This window comes from Paralichthys olivaceus, chromosome 14 (genome assembly GCF_024713975.1).
Source record: "Paralichthys olivaceus isolate ysfri-2021 chromosome 14, ASM2471397v2, whole genome shotgun sequence".
Classification (NCBI taxonomy): domain Eukaryota; kingdom Metazoa; phylum Chordata; class Actinopteri; order Pleuronectiformes; family Paralichthyidae; genus Paralichthys; species Paralichthys olivaceus.
In genome coordinates this window covers 17,214,298-17,241,170 of record NC_091106.1, presented here as the reverse complement: position 1 = coordinate 17,241,170, position 26,873 = coordinate 17,214,298, and the positions used below count along the sequence as shown (strand labels likewise).

Here is a 26,873-nt window from a genome sequence, read left to right as displayed (position 1 = left end):
CTGACTGTACATATAACTAAATGGGAACCATATGGTGAAAAGCCGAGAACAAGCGAGGGGATGATCGAGCACTGCTGCTAGAGAGAGAGGAGAACAACCCTCCAGGGAGAGATGACAGGTTTAGCCAGTGGACACCAGCCATGTAACAATATGAGCGTGAAATTCTCTTTTATCCACCTCAAATATATTCATCCTCTCGCTTCATTTTTCTTTCTTTTCAACCACAAACACCAGCACGAGGGGGGGATGATGCTGACTTATAGCCCCCATCATGCATCAGGGGGTGTCACATTATGCCAAATTATCATGCGGTTGCTAGGCGAGGGCCAATGGGGTGGCTTTGGGGAGGACAGGATGGATGGATAAGGAGCGTGGAGGTAAAAGGGATTGGGAAAGGAAGGAAGAGGGGGGTGGGTGCATGTGCATGTGGAAGCATGGCGAGGACGGGGCATATGTGCACATGATAAACAAACTGCTATCATGAAAAGAAAAAAAAACCTTTGTCCAAGGAGAAATATTCAAAGAGAAATCATGATGAATTAAGAGGAGCAGGGATACAAATACTGTAAGGCAAATATATAAAAACCTATTACACTCATAAATGACCATTTAGTCGCTGCCAGTTCTAATGTCTTTTTAACAATTCATTAACTGACTGAAAATAATCCATTCACACTTTGATTGCCAGAAGAACAGTAACCTCCCATAGCTATAGTAAGAGCCACTGCCAAGGTGGCCTATATTTCAAACAGCGTTTTACAAGCAAAGTAAAATAACGATGACTACAACAGATCAGAGTTGGCCAGTGGCCGCTGAACTCTATAGAAGTGAACGATTACTGGACGTTTTCCACTCTGGGACGATAAATCACACACACACTACGAAGAATATATGCTATACTACTATTAATGTACTAACCACTACTACTAAACATTAGTGGTATTATCAGAGCTGATTTGTTGATTCCTCAATTGCTGTAGTTGATGAATAGAACGTTTATTTACAACTATTTTGACAATCAATTAATCAGTTTTATTTAATTCAAAGCAAATAAACTGTAAATGAACAGAGCATATTTGGGTTTTGGTGATTTTTTAAAATTTTAAATCAAACTATTTATAGAGAATTTAATCGATAAAGTATTTCAAACCAATAAATAAAATAGATGAAATAAAAAGAAGAGTTCATGTTATAGTGAATCTATCATTGGTCTTTTAGGAATATATATATTAAACATTATTAAGCATTATTCAAATCACACACTATAAAAGTACAAGGTCCGAAGGGAAACTTTCTAAATCCTTATATGTCTTTTAAAAGCCCCTGAGACGATGTTACTGGAGTCTGTCTCTTTACTGTTATGAGCGTTGTCCTGAGTCTGAGTGACCCGCTGCTGCAGCTCCCGTGGGTGCAACACGACCAATCACGGCATCAGTCTCATTGGCCCTTTGACCTCTGCAGCCACAACAGTGTGTCCCCATACACCAACAAAAAAAAGGGCCAAGCAAAGAAAGCATCTGGAGGGTGTGATCTGGACAGTTCACTGTGAGGTTACAGAATATTACCGACACAGCCGAGCTCTGAATTTCACTGCCCTGTCACTGTCCTGTCCATGTTCAAACACAAGCTCCTGTGTCCTAAATATTGTTTCCTTTTTGCAGCCTCGTATAGATTATTCACTCACATGCACGAGCACAGTCATTGTGCTGCAGGAGTTGTCACAAACTGTATATCTTGTGTCGTCATGTCTAACATCTGATCCGGGGTTCAGAAAAAGGGAAAAATGAAAAGCAGCGTGTCAGTCCAGCTAAACTGAATCATTCTCTGCACTCTGCTACCCTCCAGTGGTCCACAGCATCAACTGTCCCATACGTCCTGGGAGCACAGTATAATGCAATTCAAATGTAGGTCTTATACAATACAATTATATCAGTGACACATATTTGTCAATTTATACCAAATTGTCATAGAATAACATCAAAGCCAGGTTTGAATTCAGGCAACATGACCTCAAAAATGAACATGTTTATATGGCACGAGTATACATGATTTTGTATACATGTTTTAAAGGATCTTCATTTTAAATATTTAACATTTTTCCTGTCTTCTTAAAACTTTCACACCACCAGATCTCGACCCAAACTTAGATCCAACATACAGAAATTAAACTCTGTATGAAACAACTTTGCTACTAGACCAGGGTATACCTGTCAGTGTATGTATTCTTTATACAACATAAATCTCCTCCTTTTCTTCTCTGCTAATCCCAGAGTGTGAGGAAATCTTTGTCTGCTCTGAGTGGACTAGAAGAGCCTCGAGGAAGAACGAAGAGAAATATGAAAGGTGCAGGGTCAAATAGCAAAGTGCAGAGACTGACAGGAAATGCTCCACCCACGCAGAAAGCCCTCCTACGCCACCTAAACTTGGCCCAAGGCCTAATGCATCACTATGGGGGGGGGGGGGTTGCAATATATCAGAGATCCATATACGGATAGAAACATCTGAGGGTGGATGTGAGGCGAGAATTTCAAACAAGAGAAAAGAAGTGAAACCAGTCATGTGGTTTGCAGACATGAAGATGAAATATCTGGAAAATTGGTTGTGGACATTTTCCACATATAAACAAGGCAGCTGGATATGTTGTGAGTCAGATGTGTTCACAACAAGAAGAACATTTAAGAATATTCAGGTGAGGGCTGGGAGCAGGCGGGAGACAGGACTTGATGAATGACGCTGTGGAAATCATGTGTTTTTTGTTTACAGCACATCAACACCAGTGTCTGCCCTTATCGGCAGAGGCTCTGGAATCCCTTCGTCATTCCTCGTTGACACACGTGTCCTCTTCGTGCTGTTTTCCAGAGAGGGGCCTGGCAGGAACGATTCAGGAAAATGTGACGTTGATGTCCTCACATTCTGCCCCTTCGGGAACTTTTCAGGCAAACATCCACACTTTGGATGTTTTTATCATCGTGTCCACCAGTCATTAAACTGTGTCTCACTCTCACACAGATCTCTCTTCCACACCCTGTATTCTATCTCTCCCCATTTTCCTTTATTTCCATCATGAATATGATTTGAATGACTCCTCTCCAGACAAGCTGAATGTACCCTGAGACAAGCGCTTTGGCTTTAACCCACTTAGCCACCAGTAACCTACCTAAATGTGTGTCACGACCGAGCATTCCCTTTCAAACCAGAACAAAATGTCCTTCCATGGTTTCCCCACTGAGGGGCAGACAGGACATTCACAATGGAGAGGAGAAACACACTGACACACATACACAGAGACGGAGGCAGGAGTGAGCACTGTGAGGTGGGGTCTTCAGCAGTTGACTGACAGTTTGAGAAGGAATTGCTTTTGAGAATTGCTTTTCATTTTTTCATTATGCAGTCGTAGGCAGAAAGATTCACAGTTTATGCTCAGATGAAGATTATATGGGTCATACCGAAGCAAGAAAATGAATTAATCAAGAGAAAAATGACTGAAGTTACTGAATATGTGGTCACGATGCAAAGGGATAAATGAGATTTGAAAACAAGCCCTGATTTCACTCAGAGAGAAACCAGCGAGCATTTCTTTTCTATCACCTCCATCATAAAAGAAGGATTTTTTTTTTAAATGTGCATGCCTGTACTGTGATATGGTACGGGAGGAATCGGAGAAATGAGAGAAGCTGTTGAAGAGCAGCTGGTTAAACCAGGATAAACCACAGGGAGAGTGTTTGGATTTATGTACCTACAACACCAGTGGAAGTGTGTGTGAAAAGTCATTGGCCATATAGCAAAGCGGTCATAGTTACAGCTCAGAAACCATTTGCAAGCAAATATACTAGAAAAAATAATGAAAATACTAGAAAACTGCTCAGATATATGATGCAACTAAGTGTTGTTCACCAAACTGAAGTCCATATGAGGACAAGAAGAAATATAATCAGTGTTTTAATTAGGCAGAAGCTTTTTTTTCCTAGACAATAACTCCAGGCTGCAGCAATGACTACACAGGGAAATCCAAGTAACAAGGAGAACGAGGCACTGTTGCCGGTTGATTATGAATTTCCGGTGAGCAACGGGGAGTTAATTTTCTTGGCTGAAACAGGTGGTGGTGTGACAGGCTCGGCCGTGCAGTGAGGGAAGTTATCCGTTTTCTGTTTTACACAGAAATGGCAACAGAAGAATAAACAATTTCATGGTCGGTTGGGAACAGTAATACATGGCGTCGCACAATCACGCCCGGTGTCTTCCTCAGACTGCATAGCGTTCTGCAATAACTCATTTCACCAGGGCTTTAAATAGTGGGAAATAAATTGGTGGTCCTGGTGCAGGCCGTGTCTAAACTTTGCAGGGAAAAGATTTAGAAGTGGTGCAATGTGATGAATGGCTCTCCTGTGCACTTGTCCATTAAATGTCGCTCTTAATTCTCACTACTCAACTGCTGGTTTACAGTAAGTCCAGTTATGCAACATAATCTGTTATGGAAGGAACAATTATATCTGCAGCTGAGGAGGAAGTTCAATTTGGTCATTAATAAAACACCATTTCCTGATGGAAGCCATTACGATGCACCTTGAGTGGTTTTTAATTGAAAACAGACAGAAAAAAAACAACCTGTGGTGCTTTTACTTTGAAATTCTGAATGTAATGGAAGGGCAGTGGAGCCGATGGTGAGAAACAATAAAGGGAAATAGAAATAAGTGAATCTGTTGATGGTTGGATTAGAAACTGCCTCCCTATATGACAACACAATCCTTGGACAGTTACTCTCTGGTGAGCAAGGTGGTGGGATGTTCCAGGAACTTCCCATGCAGGATACAAATAGAAAAGTTGCCATGGAAACTGTGGGTTGATTTTGCTGACGGGGGAATTAAGAGGATGTTAAAAGACTGAAAACATTAACATGATTAATGTCTGTATGTTAATATGGTTCAGGAAGGGTGTCAGGGGTTTGAGCATTATAGGTGAGCCATCTACCGTTTAACAGGTGTTTGTGATATTGTGGTGCAGAGATGAAAGAAGATATTAGAGCTTTTTCTGAAGTAAATGCACCTCAAAGTGTTAAAACGTCCTGATTATTCCTCTACCTTCATCGTAGCACCGAGGGCCAGATTTTTATGGTTGTTTCTGACTTTGGACGGTAGCCAGGCTAAATGCGGTGGCCACAGTTCGATAGTCTCTGTGTCAGCAGCGGGGGGGACTTTAGATTCAAAATAAAAATAACACAATCAACATGTTTGTGTGTAAAACTGCAAATTGCAAGTGTGCTCACCAGTGTATATCTGTGCAACCAGTGGACTACGTTTTCCGTAAGACAACTGTAAATTTTTTACATTAAATTTTAAAAATATAAATACATATCGTGTAATAAAGAAACAGACATTGTATTTTATCAATTATTCAAATAAAAACCTAGGACTGCAAAATCACCAAATCTGGGGGGAGAGGCCTGTAAGAGGCTTTGTATTTGATTTTTTTTTTTTTTAAATAATGAGACAAAATAATGCAACCCAAACAGTTAGGGATTTTTAGGCAGCACTTTATGTGCTGTGCTCTGTGATTTGGAGGCTGATCAAAGGCAACCACAGAGCCTTCCTCCCATGCGAAGCAGCAGAAGCCACCAGCACCATATGTGTGGGCCCATCAGTGGGTCCACATGCCATATGCCTGAATGTGCTGGTGTAATGCTTTCTCTGTGCCAATCATCTCACTGTCCACCCAGCAATGGGGGTGTTCATTAGTACAGTCTTGGGGGCTGAAAATAAATATATATATACACAAACACATATTTAATATACACATTATATTATATATACACATATATACAGGTGTTCAGAGTTGTATTAATGTAGTCTGGAACTCTTAAGCAGAACTATGCACTGTACATGTGGTCCTATGTTGTGTAATGTTAAAGTGGCACAGTGTGTGAAGCCCTGTGTGTTTGTGCAGCCATAACCTCAGCAGACCCTGTTACTAGAATTGCAGGAGCTGCGTGTTTGTGCAGCCTTGTTACCCTCCCTTAGCTGCTGGCCAGTGGAATATCCTCCCCAGTGTCAAGTTTCCCCGTCATGATGGGATCATAGAGATGTGCCAAGAAACACTGTGTCTGGGGAGCCTCACTCGCTCTTGCACAGTACACAGGCCCCATATCAAAGTATCATCACACACACACGCACAGACACAAACACAAACACACAAAGCAACCACCTGGAAAGTGCTGCTGCACCCAGAAAACCCCCCAGTCCTGTGTTACAGTGAAGTACACACACATTCGAGCACAGACTACACACACTCACTGCTATTGCTTTTCTTCACTGAAGAAAGGTCAACTGCCACCTGAGCATTTTCACTCGGTGCCTATTGAGCCTGGAGATATTTACCATACTCATAAAAGTCATTTAAACACCGATCACTCAAATATATTTGGCAATAGATGCAAGTTTATCTATGCCCCTGAACAAAGTGCCAACACACCTCAGGCTGATTGGCCAGTGCACAGTACAGGCAATTTAATAAGATAATTAACATGTAAAACATTAAGTCGTGATGAATATCACGTTTTGCAAAAAGACGCATGTACGTCAGAGCAATTAAGCCAAGTAACTAACTGTAAGATCCATGTACCTCCCTCTATTTCGAGCAGTATCCTCAAAGCAAGGTGACATATAAATACACTACTATCAGTTTCTCAGTGCCATCAATTATGATGTTTGGTCAAGCATGCCAGACAGGCAGTCGTCCTGCAGACAGTTTCTATGGAAGTGCTTCACAGGGACTTTTGCATTCAGCCCAAGTTGTGTTTTCAAGCATTTTACCTTCCACGGCTCTCTGAGACCACAGATACCAGACGCGTGTCCTGTCAAAATATAAACATGTAGCAGCGGGAATGAAACCTACCAACTGGAATTAAGCCTAAATTTTTCAGTAGTACCCTCTGGCCTAATGACTCAGACGCTTGATCACTTGCAGGCTTCATTTTCAATCAGTGGAAAGAAGAGGCCGACTGTCGACCAGAGGTCCGAGCCATCCAGACAGCTGCTGCGTACAGCCAACTCTTGATAATGGAAATGTAGCACTACTACGCTTAGCTCATTCCATTTCTCGTATTAGTGCTGCCAAAAGGTCGAAATGCCGTCTGATATGGCCTCTGGAAATGAGAGAGCACGGAAAGGTTACAGACAGAGTTTACCGAAGTTTTAATTGGATGCAAATCAGCTAATTGTGTTTGCACAGTGAGAGCGGAGCAGTAAAGTCAGTGAACTAAAAGTCTGGGTCACATGCATCCAATCACCTCATGTTTCTCACACCTTAGCAATGATCACCATGCACAAACATACTCGCTGGGATGGTTTGGATCCTAGGCACAGGGCAGGGCGTGATGGAGGTGGTGTAAATGTCAAGTCTTCTCACTAACTCACACATACTCTATTACTAAGTTGATGCATATTATGTCACATTTTCATTCTATATAGTCAATTCTATGCAAACAAAGCAACAAAATAACATAAACTAACACTCATAGACACGGAAATGTAAAATAAACAATATCTATGGAGATCCTGGTATAATCACTTAGAGCACTCGAACAAACAGTCTCTTCTGGCCAGAAACCCATTTGTATTCAATGCACTGATGCGGTTTCATAAATGTGGTGCTGAGAACATCATTTATCTCATCTTTGGTAGCTCGGAGAACAAAACCAACGTCATTCATTTATGCTGCCAGCATCACAGAAGCTACCATTCGCTCTATCACGGAAAGCAATAACGCACAGAGGCAGAGGAAGAAAGGAGGGGAGAGAACTTATCATTGTTTTACCCCATAAACCATGAAGTTGTGAGATCTTGCCAAGTCTGATAAGCGACATCCAACGCTCCTCTCTAATGCTCTCTCCCCTACTCGTTTCACCCCACCCCACCCCAACCCCTCCCTCCCTCTCGCTGCTTCCTGACAGCTGGGGCCCCAGTCCCACATCAGTGGAAATTTCCTGAAATGTCACTCCAGTAGATGGTCTTGAGTGATTGGATCGCGTGGGGAGTATTGCTGCAAAGGCCATACGCAGACACACACACACACACACACACACACACACACACACACACAATTCTCCCTCAGCCCATTGTCCCCCGTCCCCACACGATGGCTGTCACCCAAACTTTAGCACTTCGAGGCAAAATTTGTTCGGCCATGCATGTATTTTTCCGTCTCAAAACCCCACTGTGGCTCGCCTCCCTGAACCCCTTCACATCACGTCCTCGCCTCATCTTCTCGTAGAGTTCAACCTGCCACGGTGGCTCAGCCGGGGGCCAGAATGAAAAGGTGAGGGGGTCAAATTGGACACAGGAAGTCTCTTGGGTCGTGATCTATCAGTCTATACTTTAAAGGTTAACATAAAATAGGAATTGAATGGGACTAACCACTTATAAATGCTCATTAGGAAGGGCGGGCAAGTAGACTCACACAATACGTAACTTAAGTAGAGTTCTCTCAATCAAAACAATAACAAAGTACCTAGCTTAATGATGGCGTGAATCAGTGTGGGATCATGGGAGCTGTTGTCCACACCACTAGTGCTGATGAATATCTATCTGACGCAACTCAGGCCCACAATCCTTCACAAAATGGGAAGCGGATTTGACGCAATTAAAAGGTGACCACAATTAAACGTAGTGTTTCCATCCATAAAGCTACGAGGCCTTAAAACAAAAGCAAAACAAATAAGAGAATGACAATGCACTTTTATTAGATTGAGAGCTAATGAGAACAAAATGTTATTGTTTCACACATTAGCTATTCAGTGGTAAAGGAAACTTCATGTATCCTGCCCACTGGACCTGACCTTTACTTAGATTCACACCGACTTATCCAACTATCAGATAAATAGCTTACCAAAGTATTCTAATTTAATTATCCTCGTGTTAGCCACACTGTGGGAACGCCCAAGTAGAAGATCAAAATGAAATATTAATTTAAATAAAACATACAGCTCCATGTCACTGTGCTTTCAAACTCACCCTTTCCACTCTTCGCATCTTCAGTTAATCCTGACCGTCTGTGGCATTGTCCGCAGGTGCACCGGGTGCAAAGAGGGAAAGTGTTTCGAAGGCCATGAGCCGACTACAGCCGGGACAGTGAGAGTGTGCATAAAGCCCGGCCCAACCCTCTTCTGCTGCAAGTGGCAGCGGGGGTTACAGGCAGGCAGTTAATCAGACAAGTGCTAATCTAGTTAGGAGATCAACCAACAAATGAGCCTCTCAGTGTCGAAAAGGAGGACACGACCCTGCAGACAATGGAGCGGGTCAATGCCATTGTGTAAGAGAATAACAGGAAGGAGAGAAAAGGAGAATTACTGTCATAATTCAGATTTAAATTAGTGTTAAGTGTAGAGCAGGAGCATTGAGCTGTGCCTGCTAGTGGGAATTTCTGTTGGAATAATCTGTATTGGACTAATTGTTGTGTTGACTTCATGTCTGAACGCATAATATGATATTTTAGAAGTACTGAAAACATAAGAAATGGCTGTTAATAACTAGAACAACCACCTGTTCTTTCTAATTGGCAATGTCAAGAAATTGTGCCTTTGCAAAGTGTCTGGTCGTGAGGGGCTATTAAGGGTAAGTGGTGGCTGCTGGCAGCGCACATGACAAAGCCAGTGACCACAAAAAGGGCTTCAGGATCTCCACACCTCTTTTGGTCTCCATGGAAACAACAGCAGGGATGTTCAGGTGCACGGGAGCCGCTAATACACCGTCACATGGGAAGAGAGAGAAGAAATGTGTCCTCCTACTGACATTTCACACAGTCCAGACGTTTTCACACCTCCTGGAATCAGAGTGTTCTTTATAATCTACAAATTCAGAGTGGGTCATCTCACTGCACACCTGATGTCTGCTGTGCTTTAAAAACAAAATAGGTCAGACACAATAATTTGGTATATTTAACTACTTTAGGCTATTTTAATCCTCTCAAATGATGTTTCAGATTATTTATATTTTAAGCAAACTTTGGCTTGAGTTGGAAAAATAGACTTTTTTTATTCCAAATCAGGATATGGACAAAGTCTGGTGATGACTCTGATGCTTTTAACAGTTAACGTTCCCATAAAGAAACTGTTACGCTTCAACGAAGAGCATCTGTAAACTGTTATAAACACACTAAGACAGTGTTTATTAAACTTTGCAGTAACAAAAGTGGGAAATTGCTTTTGCTGTCAAGCACATCCAAACAGTGGCTGCTCAGCAATGACCAAGGGAATACCCCCCCCCTCCCTCTCTGAGTTACATGCATTAGATTAAACTGTGCAGTTTTTAAAAAACAGATGTGGAAGGGTGTTGTATGGGCAGAGGAAGAACCCAATGACTTTTGGAGTGGATCTTCAGACATTTAGGGGACTGATATCTATAACGGATATCTATTGATATATATATGAAATGTGTGGGACTGTTGGGTCTTGGTGGAGGTATTCACTCTACTTTACCTTTCTGTTGATAATGTGGTCTTGTACGATCATTGTTAGTTCAAACATCTTTGATAAATTATTCTGTTCGAGTCGTGCAGCAATATGCTTTCGTGCATTTTTGGACGGGAGCAGATGATCAGTATCAGGGAGTGACCCAGACAGAGGAGGTGAGCGACTGAGACAGGGACACAGACAGAGAGAGAGACAGACGGAGAGAGAGAGAGAGCTTCATCCTCATCAACATTAACAAACACTGCTCTCTCTGTCTGACCTGTATCATAGCTAATGTTGATACTTATGTCAATGCAATTTGCAGCCAAGGTGAACAGACATCATACACGCACAGTGACAAGCACGCCACACACACAAACACATACACTCCGAGGGCCTTGTTAGTGTGCTTGAGGCAGGTTCCCATTGCCACATGCTGTCTGAGAAGAAGAATAAGACATGGGACAGCCACAGCTACAGCTTTGTCGAGCACAGACAGAGAGGTACAGTGCAAGTGATCCGTCTGTTTCACATTATATCTCCAACCCAGCACTACCTCACCTCATCTGCTGCCTCTCTCTATCCTGGGCTGCCCGGTGATCTGGCTTGTCAGAAGAGAACGACGGGAGCTTTGATGTCTGAGACTTTAACTGTGTGTGTGTGTGTGTGTGTGTGTGTGTGAGTTGGTTTCTCAAGTCACAAAATGTTACCCTCCTTCAGGTTTTCACAGTTGCTTCCCATCACTCCGAGGCGGCAGTGAGAAAAGGAGCAGGTTGACAGTGAAGGGGGGGAAACTAAAGAAAAACCAAAGAAGACAGTGAGAAAAAGAGAGAGGGAAAGAGAGAGAGGTGCGGCAGTGACTGTGAGGAGAAAAAGGAGGCCAGACAGTGGATAATGTTTTATTGCACTGAGCCAGAGAGTGTGAATGCCTGAAGCTGCAAGGGAAGAAAGGAAGGGAGGAAGGAAGCAAGGAATGAAGGGAAAGAGAGGAAGGAAAGAAAGGAAGGGGATGGATGGATGCTGGTACAGTTTCATGAAGTAACATGTGACTTTAGGATTGTTTTTAGACTCTTCTATATTATAAAACATCAACATATATATTCTACAGTTTGGTCATTGGAGTCACATTCTGTCTTTACCGACATTTTCCTTTTCCTCCACAGAAAAAAACTGAAGCCTTCAAAAGTGTTCAAAGACAAAAACTCTTGAATTGCCAATCAATTTCATTACATTCTCTGTCAGACAAGCGGCTGCTTGGTTTGGCCTTTTCACTCACTGGCTGCATGATGTTCCTTCATTATTTCTTCCTCTCGTCCTCACACACACACTCTCTCTAATCATCGCTCATAGAAACACAGAGGGTTTGCAGTGCCTTGTTGAACGGCACATTCTAGTACAGATTATCAGCAGCTCCAATTAGCTGGAATTACAGATGGAATAAAAAGGTAAATCTGCTGTGAAACGTAGATCGTTTATCCTCTCCAATCTCATCGCTCATGACACAGGAGAAAATCCCTCCACATGAATCACTCTTGAATAAGAAGATAATCTAACTACAAAGTGATATGAAGTTCCATCCGACAAAAAGAGTGACCTTTTGCCTTGGCCTCAAACGCCTCCGCTTTTCTTTTTCTTGTTTGCTGTAATTTTTCAGACCCAAACATCAAAATTGCTCTTGAGCATAAAACCCAGCTGATTTCCAAAGTGCTGCAGAAGTCACGTTAACTTCATTTGCCTGTGTCTGCCGCTCTGTCAGCCACATCGTCCTCAGCTCTCCGCACATTAGCCAGTCACAGGCTCATGTAGGGTCAATACTAATGTTGTCTTTTTCCATTTCTAACTGTGACACTGCTGCTAAAGCAGATAATAAGACGCCAGCTTCAGTAAGGAAATTATATTTTCTCTGAAACGTTATTGGAAGTTTTAGCTCACACACGACGGATTGGTGCATAGCTATTATTACAATCTTGCTTATCAGAAAACTATCTGATTTTATTAAATTAAATACAAGATTCCAGCAATGCAGCCTTTTATGAGACAGAAATATTGAGGACAACACTCCTCAGAGCTCACTTTCATTGATGACATGTGGATAATTAAAATGTGCAGCCTTAAATGTCTTCCTGGCCATGCTTCTTTGGGTAAGTAATACATATTTAACAATATTTGCCATCTGCATGAAAGAAGTAGGGCACAAGGGGAACCCTGGAGACGATTCAGGAGGCAGTTGCTCAAGAGGATGCTTAAAACTTTATGTCTTAGATACAGGGACATAGTCAAATATAGTAGGTCAAGTTGAAGACAAGTTCATGAACTAGTACAGTCGAGTTGATGATAAAAACCTACTGCGTGTCACGCTGAGGGAGACGGTGTGATAAAGTATTCACACAATCTGTGTCAGACTGTATGATTTAAGTTCTGGGGTGGTGCCTTGTAAATCATTGCACCACAATGCTAACATGAAATGAAAAACACAAATGCAAGTAGAGACATGTCATCTACTTACTGTACTGTTTGGAAAATGTAGCCAAATATTAAATCATAACAAACTAGAAGAGCGCATACCTCCGAGGCTAATGCTCAATCTCAGCATGTTAACAAGAAAGTGGAAAAACAAAGTCCTGGATCTGCCCCTTTATCTGAATCCATTCCAAGATTTAATGGCTTCTGTCTTGGGTCATGACCCTCCTCCACAGAATTTCTTAAGAATCGGTTCAGACATGCAAACAAATGGCGATGAAAACATAACATTCTTGGTAGGTCACGGCACTGACACTTCTATGGAACCATAAGAGGAGGATGAGGAACGTGTGGTCAAGGAAAGCGGGAAATATGGAATTCCAATTCTGCAAAGTGAGTGTTTGTGTCATTTCATGTTGTCGTCTGATGGGATGGTTTGCAAAAGTGTCAAATTATGGGAGTTTGGTTAAATAATTTCAGACACAAGCTTTTACTCACAGAAGCAGGTTAAAGGTTTATGTCAACATCAAGCAGAAACTGTTTGATCGAGTTTCTTCAGTCAGTGTTATTGTTCATTGTAATTTTTATTGCAAATAAAAAGGGATCTTCCTCCAAATAAGTGAGAATGACGCAAACTTCACAGTTAACACTGCGTCTCACAGGGTCCCCAGCAACAAACCCTTCTGAGTTTTAAGTCAGTCGTCAGATGGTTGGCGAGAAAAACGGATGAGGGATGAAGATTTGTGGATTTATTTTTTATCCCCATTTAAAATATGTCTGGCGCTACATGCACAAAAAAACTGCTTGATGGGGGAAATGTGTTGTGTTCACAAACTCACGAAGCAACATTCTGTGATTATGCTTTTCTCAAAACTGATATTTCAACATTGGATCTCAATTATACCTCGAACTGTTGCACTTTCTGACTCCTTCTTTGTCTCCATGTCTTTTACATGCCTGTAATAATAAAGAAGCACACAAGCCCTGACGAATAACACAATCAATCACAGCCACAGGGAAACACTCAATCCCTCTCTGTCTCGGTCAGCGAGGAGGACGTCTCCATTGTTTAATGATGCTGTGGGAGGAAATGGTTTCTCTTTGTTCTCTTACAAAACCATCACTTCCTGCGTGGCTGTCCAGTGCTGCACTGAGTTGACAAGACTACCTCATTTAGTAATTTTGACTAAATGTTTTTTTCTTTCTCTTTTATTTTAGGCACCTATCTCGTCTTCCCACTCGCTTTTATATAACAGCCTCCTCTGCGACTGTATTAAAGAGGGCAGTGATTTTTAGATAGATCCGTGTACTGTAACGCAGTCACCAAAACCTGCACAAATACTTTGGTTATTGAGTTTCATCTAAAAGCCTCCGAATAAGTTGTTGATATTTGACAATTTATTGTATTTCCACTAATTGTATTTATTGAAAGTATAATTTTGATACTAGGCATTTCTCACCATTCATCTTTCATATGTTTTTTACAGCTATTATAACAGTTGCTTCCATGTTCACGTTGTTTTTCTGTTGTTCATGCAGGTATTATTCAATACTGGGGATGTCCACATTGTTAAATTGGTTTTCCCTGATACACTTTGGAAGTGTTTGACTTCACTTGTGCTGGGTAATTGATGACGGATGAGGCAATCATCAAGCGTCCCCAGCTGGTAAATCACGACTTGGCTTATTCTCTGTGGGTAAACTAGGACATCTGGGATGAGCTATAACTATGAATGCACGCTGGTCCATGGAGGGCGAGACAGCGAGGAGATCTCAGCAGTAATTTATTCATGACACAAGTGGGTGAAGACTCAGCCTTTTCTCTTTCCTCCCCTTCTCCCCCAGCTCCCTCTTTCCCCTGCTGCCTCCTGGATACCATCATCATCCTCTCTGCTGTATCCCAGCACATGAACCCCCCTCTCTCTCTCCATCCCTTAATTTTTTACCTACTGATATTAATCACATTAAATCACTGGGCAGCAGGGGCAATTCATTTTCACTCCCTCGGTATACTGAATGTGCGTGTAGAGACTATTTTAACTTCATTATCATAAACAATTGATGGATTTAAAATTCATATACAGTGGTCTGAGACTTTGGGACCCTAGTGTACTGTATGTTCAAATCATAGACTGGATATAAAGATGCATCTACATTTCCACAAATAAAACAAAATATCTCCAGATGTGAACTTTGCCATCTTGTGCATTTGGAGCCAGTTTCACCTGTTAATCATGATATTTAATTTTAAATTTAATTTAGAAGATAAGTTATTCAAATTAAAATTACTGGAAAAAATGAGGACTTGAATTTACAATAGAGTGATAATAACAACTTAAAATGTGATAAAGTATTTAACATGTACTTTTTAGTTAGGTCTATACCCCATCCACCAACACAGAGGAGGCATAGCTATACATATATATATATATATATTAAACTTACATTTCACTGTACTTATCCAGTCTGCTTTGTTGTTCCATTAAAACAATTTGCTGCTCTACTGTGATGTGTTGCGTACCAGCTGATGACAGATTGATCTCTGTATAACCTCGTGTAAGATGTTTCACATAATTCCATTAACAAACAGAGGCACATATACAAACGCACACATACACACTGGTCCTGAGGGTTTCTCATTTGCGGACTCACACCCTCTCAGCTGGGTTGTCACATAGTGTGTGCTGTCAATGACCACAGGGCAGAAGAAACCAACCCACACACCAGCCTTCTGCAGAACCACTGAAATCAACAAACACACAAACATACACCCTTTCTTCGCCATGCGTTCCATGTACAACTCCCACATGCCTCATTTGAGCCTCAGGCAACGCTACTCTCACACCTCAGCTCATTTCAAGGCCAGTAAACACAGTAAAGTCTGTGTGTACAACAATTTGCAACTGTGCCTAAAAGGCACTCTGCACTGGGGACACAATCCATGATCATTTTCAAAATCCATAATATCCTGTTTTCCATTTTCAGATAACCATCCATCCTAAACCGGTGCTTTCCAATGCAGAAAATACTCTTTTTTGTTTAAATCTCTACAGTTTTATAGCTGAAAATCCCAGCGTTGTGTAGTGTCAAGACAGAGACAGAGTTTTTGTTTTAAATGCTGATGTGATCGTGAACTTTCACAGACATACTGTAGCCGAGCTCCCTGTGATCTGGAGCCAACCCTCTGTCATGGTTCTCAATAAAGCTGCTCAGAATTTACTGCTGGTCAACAGGAAGCATTTATCACTTTTAGTCCAATCACCGACAAATACAACAAAGAAATGCTCGTACTAATTTATTCTGTGTTCATCCTAACACAGCTGAAGTGATGGCACGGGAAAAGATCCTACAGCCAACTATTCCCGACTGTGAAAACAGGCCCAGGTCATCTATCTGTTTCATTCAATGGGCCATTACATCACAGCTTTTTGTTCAGTGGACACCATTAATGGAGGTCCTCAGTAAAACAGCAATAACATCTTGAGATGTGTGTTGCTGAGTGTTTTGGAAAATGAGCACATATTACCATATTACCTCATTAAAGTCAATGATGTGGGGAATAGAGTAGAGGATGTAATAAGATGAATATTGAAAAAGTTTTCAACACCCTAATAAAGACTGAGACGACCTGATCATTAAAGATTAAAGTTTGCTTGTAACCGGCCAAGACAAATTCCATAGTGACTCAGGGCGAATGGGGCGACGGATAAGTAGCAGTAGTGGAGTATCTTCGAATCAAAGCCACAATGGTCCATCTGCAACAGAAATTGAGTTATAAATATCAGTGTGAAGCAAATCCCATCTGTCTGGCTCCTCAGCTGTGAGAGGAGAGAGGAAGGCAGAGTGACAGGACAGATGAGAGGAACAGTTTTGTTCTTACACTGATACCAGGACAATTCCAAGAGTTATGTAATACTGTGACAGAGGGAACTGTAGCATCACTGTCACTGAAGCACCTGAGAATGTGGATCTCATGTATGCCTGCAGGGGGTGGTTTGAGGTGCATATGTGAGCAGTCACTTGCATACATTCATGTAGTCATTGACTTCTCCTACAGCTCCTCTCCTCCCACTCTTTTCTCTACTTTACATCGCCCGATCCCGTGTGGTTTCACCTGTCATGATTTCCTGCACTCTGCTCACTTCTAAAGATGTTTCCCACTCCTCCACTGTCTCTCATCCATCATCATCCTCCGCTCTGCCTCTCTGTACCTACTCTTTCCTTCCTCAAATGCTACGGTGCCATCTAGCTGAGGTGATGTAGCCTCAGGGGTTTCCATTATGCCGCTGTCATATCCCTGAACTGAAGTCCAAAGAAGGGAAATGTTTAACACAATCGTCGGCAGTCGCATGTGCTGTTTCGAGAACACCACTGATAGGGTTGCCCCTGTAGGAAGCCGCCAGACAGCCTTGGAAAACCATGAATAAGTCAAGCGTAACATTGTGGATCCCCTGCTGAAGGCTGATGAAAATCCCACGGTTCATGCAAATTTTGATGCATAAAAGCAATTGCTCCTTAGACCAATCACAATCATGGTGATAAATTGGCGTTCTGCTAAACTAACGTTCTATGGCTTTCTGGCAGGCATTTTGAATTTCGGAGGAAGCCAGTTCCTGCTGTTAAGTGCATTTTCAAGCTGAGCGCCAGCACAAGGGTCTTGACACACGGTCTGTTTGAGAGACACTGCCGCTATCTCCTCTGCCTGGGATCCATGCTTCATCTTTCATTTCATTTACCTATTTTAGTCTCTCGCAAGCTTCCATTCTTCATCCCATGGAGGAAGCAGGGGTGAGCCATCTGGTTTGGCTCCGCTGTGGATGTATTCCTGATACATCATTTGACTCAAATAAACAACACCTGAGAACCAAAGAGACAGCGAGCGTTGCAGACAGCCTTTCCTCCTCGTTTAGTTCATTAAAACTGTGTTAAGAGAATTCTTTCAATTACAAACAGCTTTGGATTTTCTGTTGCTGGCACCATTCAAATCCTGGTGGAGTCGCTGCTCTGAAATCTGAAACTGAAATCTAGACTGTTTTCACCCACCACAGTTTGCTGTCTGCACTTGTTGTAAATAAACACAATAAGTCCGCAGATCAAAGATGATGAAGAGGAATTTTAAACATGCGGCGAGAGGTTTTTCCCCTTCTGCTTTACTGTGGGAATTAGTGTGGGAATAGTGTGATCTCTGTCGATTCTCACACAATAGATGAGATGTTATATTCATGACCTCGGCCTAAATAACTCGTACATCCATTTCTGTGGTGATAATTGTTTGTGAAGGACAATTAACAGCCAGTGCATCTGTGACTCCATGTGTGTTTTATGGTCATAAATAAACTGGTGACATAATCTGTCAGATTTCATACATTCATACAGACATTCAGTAAAATGTGGACACGCCAAGGTCGGGAGACACCACAGTGAGTAGAACCCTTTTGTCTTTTTGGGAGACAACAAAAGCTTTTGTTATCCGGCTCTTTTGCATTTAACAGTTGCTATGGTAACGCTGAGCCAGGACCAGTTTAAGCAGGATCCCAAAATTCGATAAAAGGGGTTTCTGAAATGTGACAGCTAGTGAAACTCTTTATTTGACTCCGTCCTCTTCTCTTTTGTTTTCCATCACTGACTCGTACTGTGCTGTCTTTTGAAGAGGGGACAAGAGGGAGAAGAGGAATGGAAAGAGCATAAGTGAGCGAGATATGAAGAGCCTTCCGGATGAAGCTGTGAAACGGAAGGAGGCTGCTGGGTCCAGGCAGCAGCGACTGCCAGCAGAGGAAAACACCAGTAGAGTGGATATGAAGGAACACATTATTACAATGTAGACGTCCCCAAGCAACTCGTCTGGGTCTTACATGAATGAACAGTTTGATTTACACGAAATAGATAATTACCTCAGTCAAGGAGGCCATGTTGTCCCCATGTCCATTTGTTTGTTGGACGGGTTTCCACAATACTTCGATGGGACAAGAAAGAGTATTTCAATTTTGGCAGTGATCCAGAAAAAAGGGGCAGAGCCAGGAATTCATCACTTTCTTTAACATCAGAAGAGTCTCGCATGTGTTTAATGGACAGAATCGTTCTGATACCAACAGCCCGACACATGTGAGAGAGAAACATACTTCAAATCGAGCCAAGCACTCAGGGGACAAGGAGAGAGGTTTGTGGACAGATGTGAGTGAATAGTGGCGAGCCCTTGTTAGGTCTTTTTGTTGATTGGGGCTGGTTCAACAGCCTTGTTAGTTGGCCAAGGCCACTCTATTTCTGTCAGTAGTGTGTGTGTGTTTGTGTGTGCATGTGTGTGTGTGTGTGTAGTGCTTCTGTTTGAGTACTTTGCACTTGTATTCAGACTAAAGCATGCTCGAGTCTTTGTCATACAGCAGCTGCCTCAGGTTTACTGTGTATCCAGAGAGAGTGTTGTGATTTATAAAGGGCAGCCATAAACAAATCAGTCAAATAACTAGTCAGACTTTCAAACTGTTAGAAAGAGAACCAGTATATCAGATAGCAGATCAGTATATTTAGAGCTGTTTACAAAGAACACACGCTTTTTTTGCAACAATAAATATCAACTTTCAAGATGTGGCATTTGTCTGCTAAATGAATTTCTGAGTTCTGAATGAAAAACGAAAGCTTGAAGGATCAATACAATTCCAACGATGTCACCCTCCCACCCTGGCCAGTCACTCTGTGAAGTGAAAATCAGATTGTCGGTTTTAACAAGTTAAAGGCTCCAATCATACTAATATAAGTTTAAGACCAAAACAATCTCCTTCTGCACAAGCATTGCAGCTCTGTACCAGTAATAATCTCTGTCCATACTAACACGCCTGAAAGCCCATCACATGCGACCAATCACATACACTGGAAACAGGAAGCAGATTGTTGGTTACTTAGTTAAGAAAATGGTGAAAAGTACGAGCAGGGATTTGTTTTCTTGGACCAGCAGCAAGGTGGAACTAAAGGTGTTTAATGAAAGTGAGGATTTATTACGCATTCAAATTTCAGTTTCTACCAAGTCATACTACAACACAAACTTCAGTTTGCAAACTAAAATGGGGGCAGCAGCATTTCCAAACTTCTGTTATAAGCACTTGAAAACTCCAGAGTTGTGTGGATGGCAGGTGTTTCAAAACTAAAATTGTGAGGATGTAATCAAAGGAACTGTTGGACACAAAAGCCTCTATTTGTAAAAAATGTGTTGATTAGAGTTTCTGTGGCTCTTTGACCATCCGACAGGCAGATGAAGCATACTGGCCCATTAAACCTGACAGAGAGTAACAGAGAGTTACAGAGAGAAAAAAAAACACTCCTCCTTCACACATTCCTCTCCCCATCTTTTCCATCTACTCCTCTGTCACTCCCCAGCTCGCGCCTCACTCACACTTCTCTGTCGGTCTTCTCATCCCTCTCTCTTTCACCTCCTTCCCTCCCATCTGCATCCCCCTCTTTCGCGGCTCCTCGTCTTCTTTTTCACCTCATCCCTTTCTCCCTCGCTGTGGAACAGAGGCAGTTCATCTGAAGTAATGGAGCTCTGACAGGCTGATCCCTCTGCCCTCTCCCCAGGGTGTGCAGCTGTGCCCGGGCTCTGCGACGCCTACCTCCCCAAACACACATCCACGCAGAGTGCCATAATACACCCACCTACACACATGCATACATTTATGGAGCTGGAGGGAGCACACATGTTCAGGCACTCACCCCTCCACTCGTAGTGCATGTGCATATAGAGCTTTACATAAGACATCACATTTCTGTGCTGCACACAGGATAACCAGCAGAAACAAGGAATGTCGCGGAGTGATGGGGAATCACCAGTAAACATTTTTGACCGTATACTAATATCCAGGTTCAACTGATTGTTCTGGGGTTTTATACGTCAAGGGAGAAGCTTGACTTCACAACTTAAAGAAGTTAAATGTGATTCTTGATTGAGTCTTAACAAGGTTGACGTGACAGCTGTGTGTTTCATACTTCCAATGTACCAACACACCAGTATTAATGGACATGCAGGTTCTTGTTTCAGCAGTAGGGATGAAACTGATGATTCTTTTTTTATCATCAATTTATCCGCAAATTATTTTTCACAGATTTATTATCATTAGAATTTTCTGTAGATTCCAGGGCCTTCTTCAGAGTTACTTTCTTGCTTAATCCTTCTTAAAGTCCACAACCCAAACATTTGTTCTTTAGAAACATAAAGCAAAGAAACATGGTAATGGAAATGGTTGATATTTCTGCGTGAAGATGACTTCAACAATGAATCAATTATCAAATAATCTTTCTAATGATCCACCAATCGATTAATTGCAATTGTATACAAACTGTACTTTACCGTATTTTCCCCAGAGAGCGCAAACACATTTTCCCCCAAACAGCCCATCAAGCATAAACTATCCCTCTTAAGGGTTTGATCTGTGCCAAGTCCATTAGGCTAATCTGAGAAACTAAAGCAGCACTTTGTTTGCTCTCTCTCTCTCTCTCTCCTTGCTCTCTCTATACACACACACACTTCACATCTTCCATCAGCACTTTCACCAGTGCCCTGCTGATATCTGGGGGATGTGATGTGCCATTTTTCTTTGAAGGCACTGTCACAGAACGGCTTATTTCACCAGTCCTCCAGACGCGGGACTATCTGTCTCTGGCAGGGTTTTTCCATCCGAGACAAAGAGCAGAGCTGCCTGAGCATCGCTGCCTTACTGCCTTGGCTGTCTCATTTGGAACAAGACAACACAAAAGAGACACGTACACAGTCCAGTGAAAAGTGGAGAATGAGCTCCACTTTGTTTTTTGCTGTATATTTATCGATGGTATAATAAAAGTTCAGTTGGTGAACAGCTGTTTTTGCACACCTGAATGTCACTTGCAGAAAAAAATATATAGCTATGAGTAAATGGACTACATGTTGCTTGTGGTCATGTTGTGAGTGTGAAATATACTGTGAGGAGTGAGCAGTAGAATTTTCGGAAATGAGCTGCAGTGACTTGTTTTTGTGACAGACGTTCGGTTAAACCACATTTCTCAAACGTCTCTATTCATCAACATGGTTGACAAAAACAGTAAAACAGTCTCTGCTTAGGCCTGTCGGACAGAGCAGCCATCACTCCCTACACAAACCTTACACAATCATCATATGTGTAAACACGCGGCTCGTCTCGCAGATTATTTTTGGAAGATATAAATCTGGTGAAACTGACCTGCAGTGGTGGGTGAGCGTGGTTTATATAACAATATGTTTACTTTGCCGAGGAGATTCATTGGAAAAGCCGAGGATGTGGAAAAACTGTTATTGTTGGCACTAAATCATCTGAGCTTCAATTTGAGCTGACATCACATGCTTTTATCATCTGAAACCTCCAACATTTATTGTATATGATTATAGTCCAGTATGTGTATAGGAATAAAGGTAATGCAAGTCTTTAGATCTGGGTAAATAAAACATGTTACCATCCTGATGACATAAGCATTTTCTTCCTCTCTTTAGTGAATCAGCTAAATGTTGTTGAGCTTGGTTATAGTTATTAGTGTTCTAAAAGGAGATACTCTCATGTAAGTCCTCTGAGGTCTTTTTAGCTCACAGGCACATTTTTTTGCCTTATTTCTGTCTTTTGTCCAAGAAAACTGTTCTATGAGCAATTAAGGCGGCTCCACTGAAATTCAGCAGAGCGCTATAAATCTGATGTTCAAAGACAAGTGTGCACTTCAGACATGCAGTACGTGCACACACAAACCCACACACAAATATTCGGGTATTACTTGACCCAACATCAGCTTCTGTTTGTGTGTTTGTGTGTGTGTGTGTTATGTAAAGCTCATTATCCCTATCACGACATCAAACTCTTATCATTAAGCCTCTGTGAGATCATAGAGCATTTGGAGAAACATCAAAGTGCAACACAAACTGACTGTAACTCTCAAGTGCACACGCACATCCGACATGGAAGCCTTGAATACACACACACACACACACACACACACACACACACACACACACACACACACACACACACACACACACACACACACACACACACACACACACACACACAGACAGATGTGCACAAATAACCACAAGAAAGCAAACACAACGTCATGTTTGGCGTTGATTTACGACCTCTGTCATATTAAGGATAAGTCTTGGACCTTGAGTCAAAAGATGTTTGATTGTATCCTTGAGCTCCCCCCCCCCACCACCACCACCATCACAGCAGCTGCCTCATGAAAAATGTATTTCTGTTCAGGCCACAAAGTTCACCAGTCCACCCCCTCCTCACTCTCTCTCTCTCCTGTCTGCTCTCACCCCTCAACATCTTTCGCTCAGAACAGAAACTAGTTGCCATGGCTACAATCATTAACACATCTGGCATAGTGATGTGGCACGCGCATGCGCACAAACGGGGGAACGGAGATGAGCATGGAAACGCATTTGTACACACACAACCAACAAGCGACATGCATATGAAAAAAAGCATCAATATGCATTTTATTTGGCTGCGCTATTTTCAGTCTCAGGGCTGCGGTCTGGTGCGTGTGTGAGAGAGATAACGGGCCGAGGCTTGTTGGGGAAAACACATCGACAGAACTTCAGTGATAATCCTGTTGGTGAATTTAACCCTACCTCCTTCATCTTAATCGGTCAGGAAATGCAGTCGGCCATGGAGAATTGAATCTTCATAATAACTGGGGTTTTCCTAACTGATATTTAAGGTTAAAAAACTAAATCAACACAAAATGACACAGATCTCCTGTTTTTCTTTTTACTATAGGAAGAAAACAATTTAACAATTTGATGAGGATCCTTTGACTGAGTCCTATGTAAACAAAACAAACCACCATGTCAGTGGTCTCTGTCTGTGGACACAGATGTTAGAGTATTATTTAATAAAATGTCTGATATTTCTTGTAACTTATCAGCTGATATCTGTCTATTTAATCACATCATCCCAGAATCAAGCCTGACTTTTATATTCTGGTTCCATATTAAAGAAGTTGTCAACATGACAGATTTCCCTCGATAAAATATTTCATTTTTCATTAGATAAAGATACCTTCGTTTTTTCATATCAGTTTGTCGTTGAGGTATAAAAGTTTCATTTAGTTTGCTGACATTCCACTGTGTCAATATTATATTCCTGAAATCAATAGCTTGTCTCTTGCAGACATTTCCACTGAGTTTTGTACGTATCACAACAAAATGTTATTGGGAGACACAGAATAGATTTCTGTCAAAATAAGAGACACACTCAGCTTTGTAAAACATATAGTGTGTATCTACTGGAGCTGTGCTTTGCTTTGGTCTTTAATCCAACCTACAAATCCCGGATCTCGGGGGCCAAATCCAATGTAGCTGCAGCGCCAACTCAGCTCAAATGGTCTAGAAAATACTGCTGTGTGTCTGAACATGTCTGTGACACCGTTAGTGTATGATCAGTGGCCTTCGTCCTTATAGTCATCACAGGTTTGACACCACAGCATGGGAGGGACAGGAGCGAGCCAGAGGCGTGCTTTAGTAATGCCACAAACAAACACATTCAAGGTGTTAAAGGGATAGTTCACGGAAAAATGGATTGTAAGCCGATACATTTAGGCTACAAACTTGGTGTAAATGACACCGTTTCAAGTCAGATTTGAATGCCGGGACACTTGGATGACACCACAGGAGCAGTGTGGCAGCATTTCATGCTTTTCTCCTGTTGTTTTTTTACATTTGAAGAAGTGGTCACCATTACTTCAATAATATTGGATTTGGCTGGAACGTTGTTTATCCCTGAAACTCCAAAAGTGTTTCTCCCACCCCTTCATCGGCATGGAGTAGATAATGAGTACAATTGTACTTTGGGGTGAACTATCCCTTTAAAGTGTGAACTACAACCTGACAACCTATAGATGTACACACCGAACACACAGACACACAGCATGAGTCAAAACATGTTCCTGTGGCTCCAAACACCTTCACTTAAAATCCATAATTACAAACTGAGGAAAACAACAGCACAGTGATGGGTATTAAACATCCAGTGCATGTGTCTGGACACGCGTACACGTCGAGACACACACACACACACACAGCTGTGGAGGAGTGTATCCACCAACAGATTCCTATAAGGTGCGTGCGTCCTGCTGCCCCCACCCTAACCCCTGAGGACATCCCCTCGCCTCCCATACTCTCTCACCGCTTGACATACCGCCGCTCCCCCAGCACACAGAGCAACACAACCAGACCGACCAGTCATGACGCCAGGATTATTCTCACCGATGACTGACAGACACACATCTGAGTGTTGGCTTTGGTGACATTCCAGGTGAGACTAAACAAACATGTCTCTCTTCTGTCAGAGCCACACGTGAGCTTCACACCTGACAGTGGAATCCACCAAAGATAAGAACCAAGTGTACAGTTTGTACCTGTGACACATTGTTGTACAGTTAAACCAACAACCTCTTACTTCCCAATACAAACACATTCATGAACCCTTTGCTGAGCAACAACTGAGCCAAAGGAGGCGCACACCAAGACAAAGAAAGCTTTTTCTCTCTCCTACCTTTTTGCCTTTCTTCTTGCGATGGACTGCTTTCCCACCGCCTGCTTTCTCCTTAGCTTCCTCATTCATGTTCAGAGATCTCCCCCTGTTCCACTCCTCTCCTCACTTTTCTTATAAATCCAGCATGAAGGAGCCTGTGGAGTGGAGCGACAGCCGCTGAAACGTTGCCACAGAAATGTCCATTTAAAAGCAGTGGAGGGAGGGTTGGTCCATTCAGAGTGGGAGCGCGCGTAAAGAGAGGAGAGACGAGGAGAACTGAGCTGATGCGCTCTCCCTTCTTCTTCTTCTTCCACCTCCTCCACCACCTCCTCCTCCTTACATTCAGAAACTCACGCACACACTTGCAGGCGCGCTCAGCTGAGGTCCACTCCCACTTGCCGCGCGCAATTGGCGAGTCTTCCCGGTGCGCTCAGAGGAAGGGTGTGGAGGCAGGAGGAGAGCGGAGAGATAGAGGCGGAGGAGAACGATGAGGAGGAGGAAGAGGATGTTGGTGTGTTGGTGTGTGTGTGTGTGTGTGTGTGTGTGTGTGTGTGTGTGTGTGTGTGTGTGTGTGTGTGTGATGAAGGAGGAAAGAAAAGACAGACGTAGACAGACTGAGGGAGATTAAACCCGGCTGGATCCTCACCTGGAAAAGAGAAAGAGACGGAGACGCAAAAAAAAAAATAGGAGGAAGAAGAGTTAGAAAAAGAAAGAAAAAACGGGTGGATTGGAGAGAAAGAAGAGAAAATGAAGGAATAGAGTGAAAATGTGTTACTGGTGTTAATGAAAGAAGGAATGAGACAAAAAGGGCGTGTGATCCACACAGTCTCTCTACTCTGCTGGATTATTTCTGATGTTGCTCCCTGCTCAGACGCTGTGATATGAAATGAGACCCTCCACTCAGGCCAGAAGAGAGGGAGGGAAAAGGAAAGAGAGACATGGAGAGACGGAGAGAGAGTGTGTGAGAGAGCGTGAGAGTGAGAGGATCATTAACACGATGCATCAGGTCCTTCCAGAAAAGGAAATCTCCCCACTAGCCTCTGCCAGCAGGATCAGTTTACTGGAAACTGGAACAGAACAGAACTCCACCCAGCACTGACTGACTGGCTCAGTGACTGACAGCCTGGCTGGGTTGATCAGGTGCATGTGTATGTGTGTGTGTGAGAGAGAGACAGGGAAGGGTTGGAGGGGTGAAGAGGAGACACACGCACACGCACACACACACACACACACACACACACACGATTGCTAATATCCAAACATAATCCAACCAATAACCATCTGAAGGCCTGTGTGACGACTCCACAACCGGAGAGAGACTTGGACACGTGATCACACCTTCCCAGCCTCAACAAGCAACAGCTCTCCACCAATGAAACATCCAGCTAATGAGGCAGGAGGACAGGCAGTGGATCAGGGGAGAGAGAGGAAGGGGGGGAGAAAATGGGAAC

At 42.5% G+C, this 26,873-nt stretch overlaps 1 protein-coding gene across 2 annotated transcripts in view; it reads right to left on the bottom strand.

The window, feature by feature from the left end:
* The window catches only part of LOC109633137 (ankyrin-3-like), a 109,006-nt gene extending 82,491 nt beyond the window's left edge, over nucleotides 1-26,515 (bottom strand). Inside the window, exon 1 of one of the 2 annotated variants that reach the window (XM_069538207.1) lies at nucleotides 25,444-26,515. In XM_069538207.1, the coding sequence (XP_069394308.1) occupies nucleotides 25,444-25,512 (69 nt within the window). In that variant the 5' untranslated portion in view covers nucleotides 25,513-26,515. Of the gene's footprint in view, nucleotides 1-9,005; nucleotides 9,152-25,443 lie in introns of those variants that run through there. The other variant, XM_069538214.1, reaches the window with a different exon arrangement.
* Between the last annotated feature and the right edge of the window lie 358 nt (nucleotides 26,516-26,873).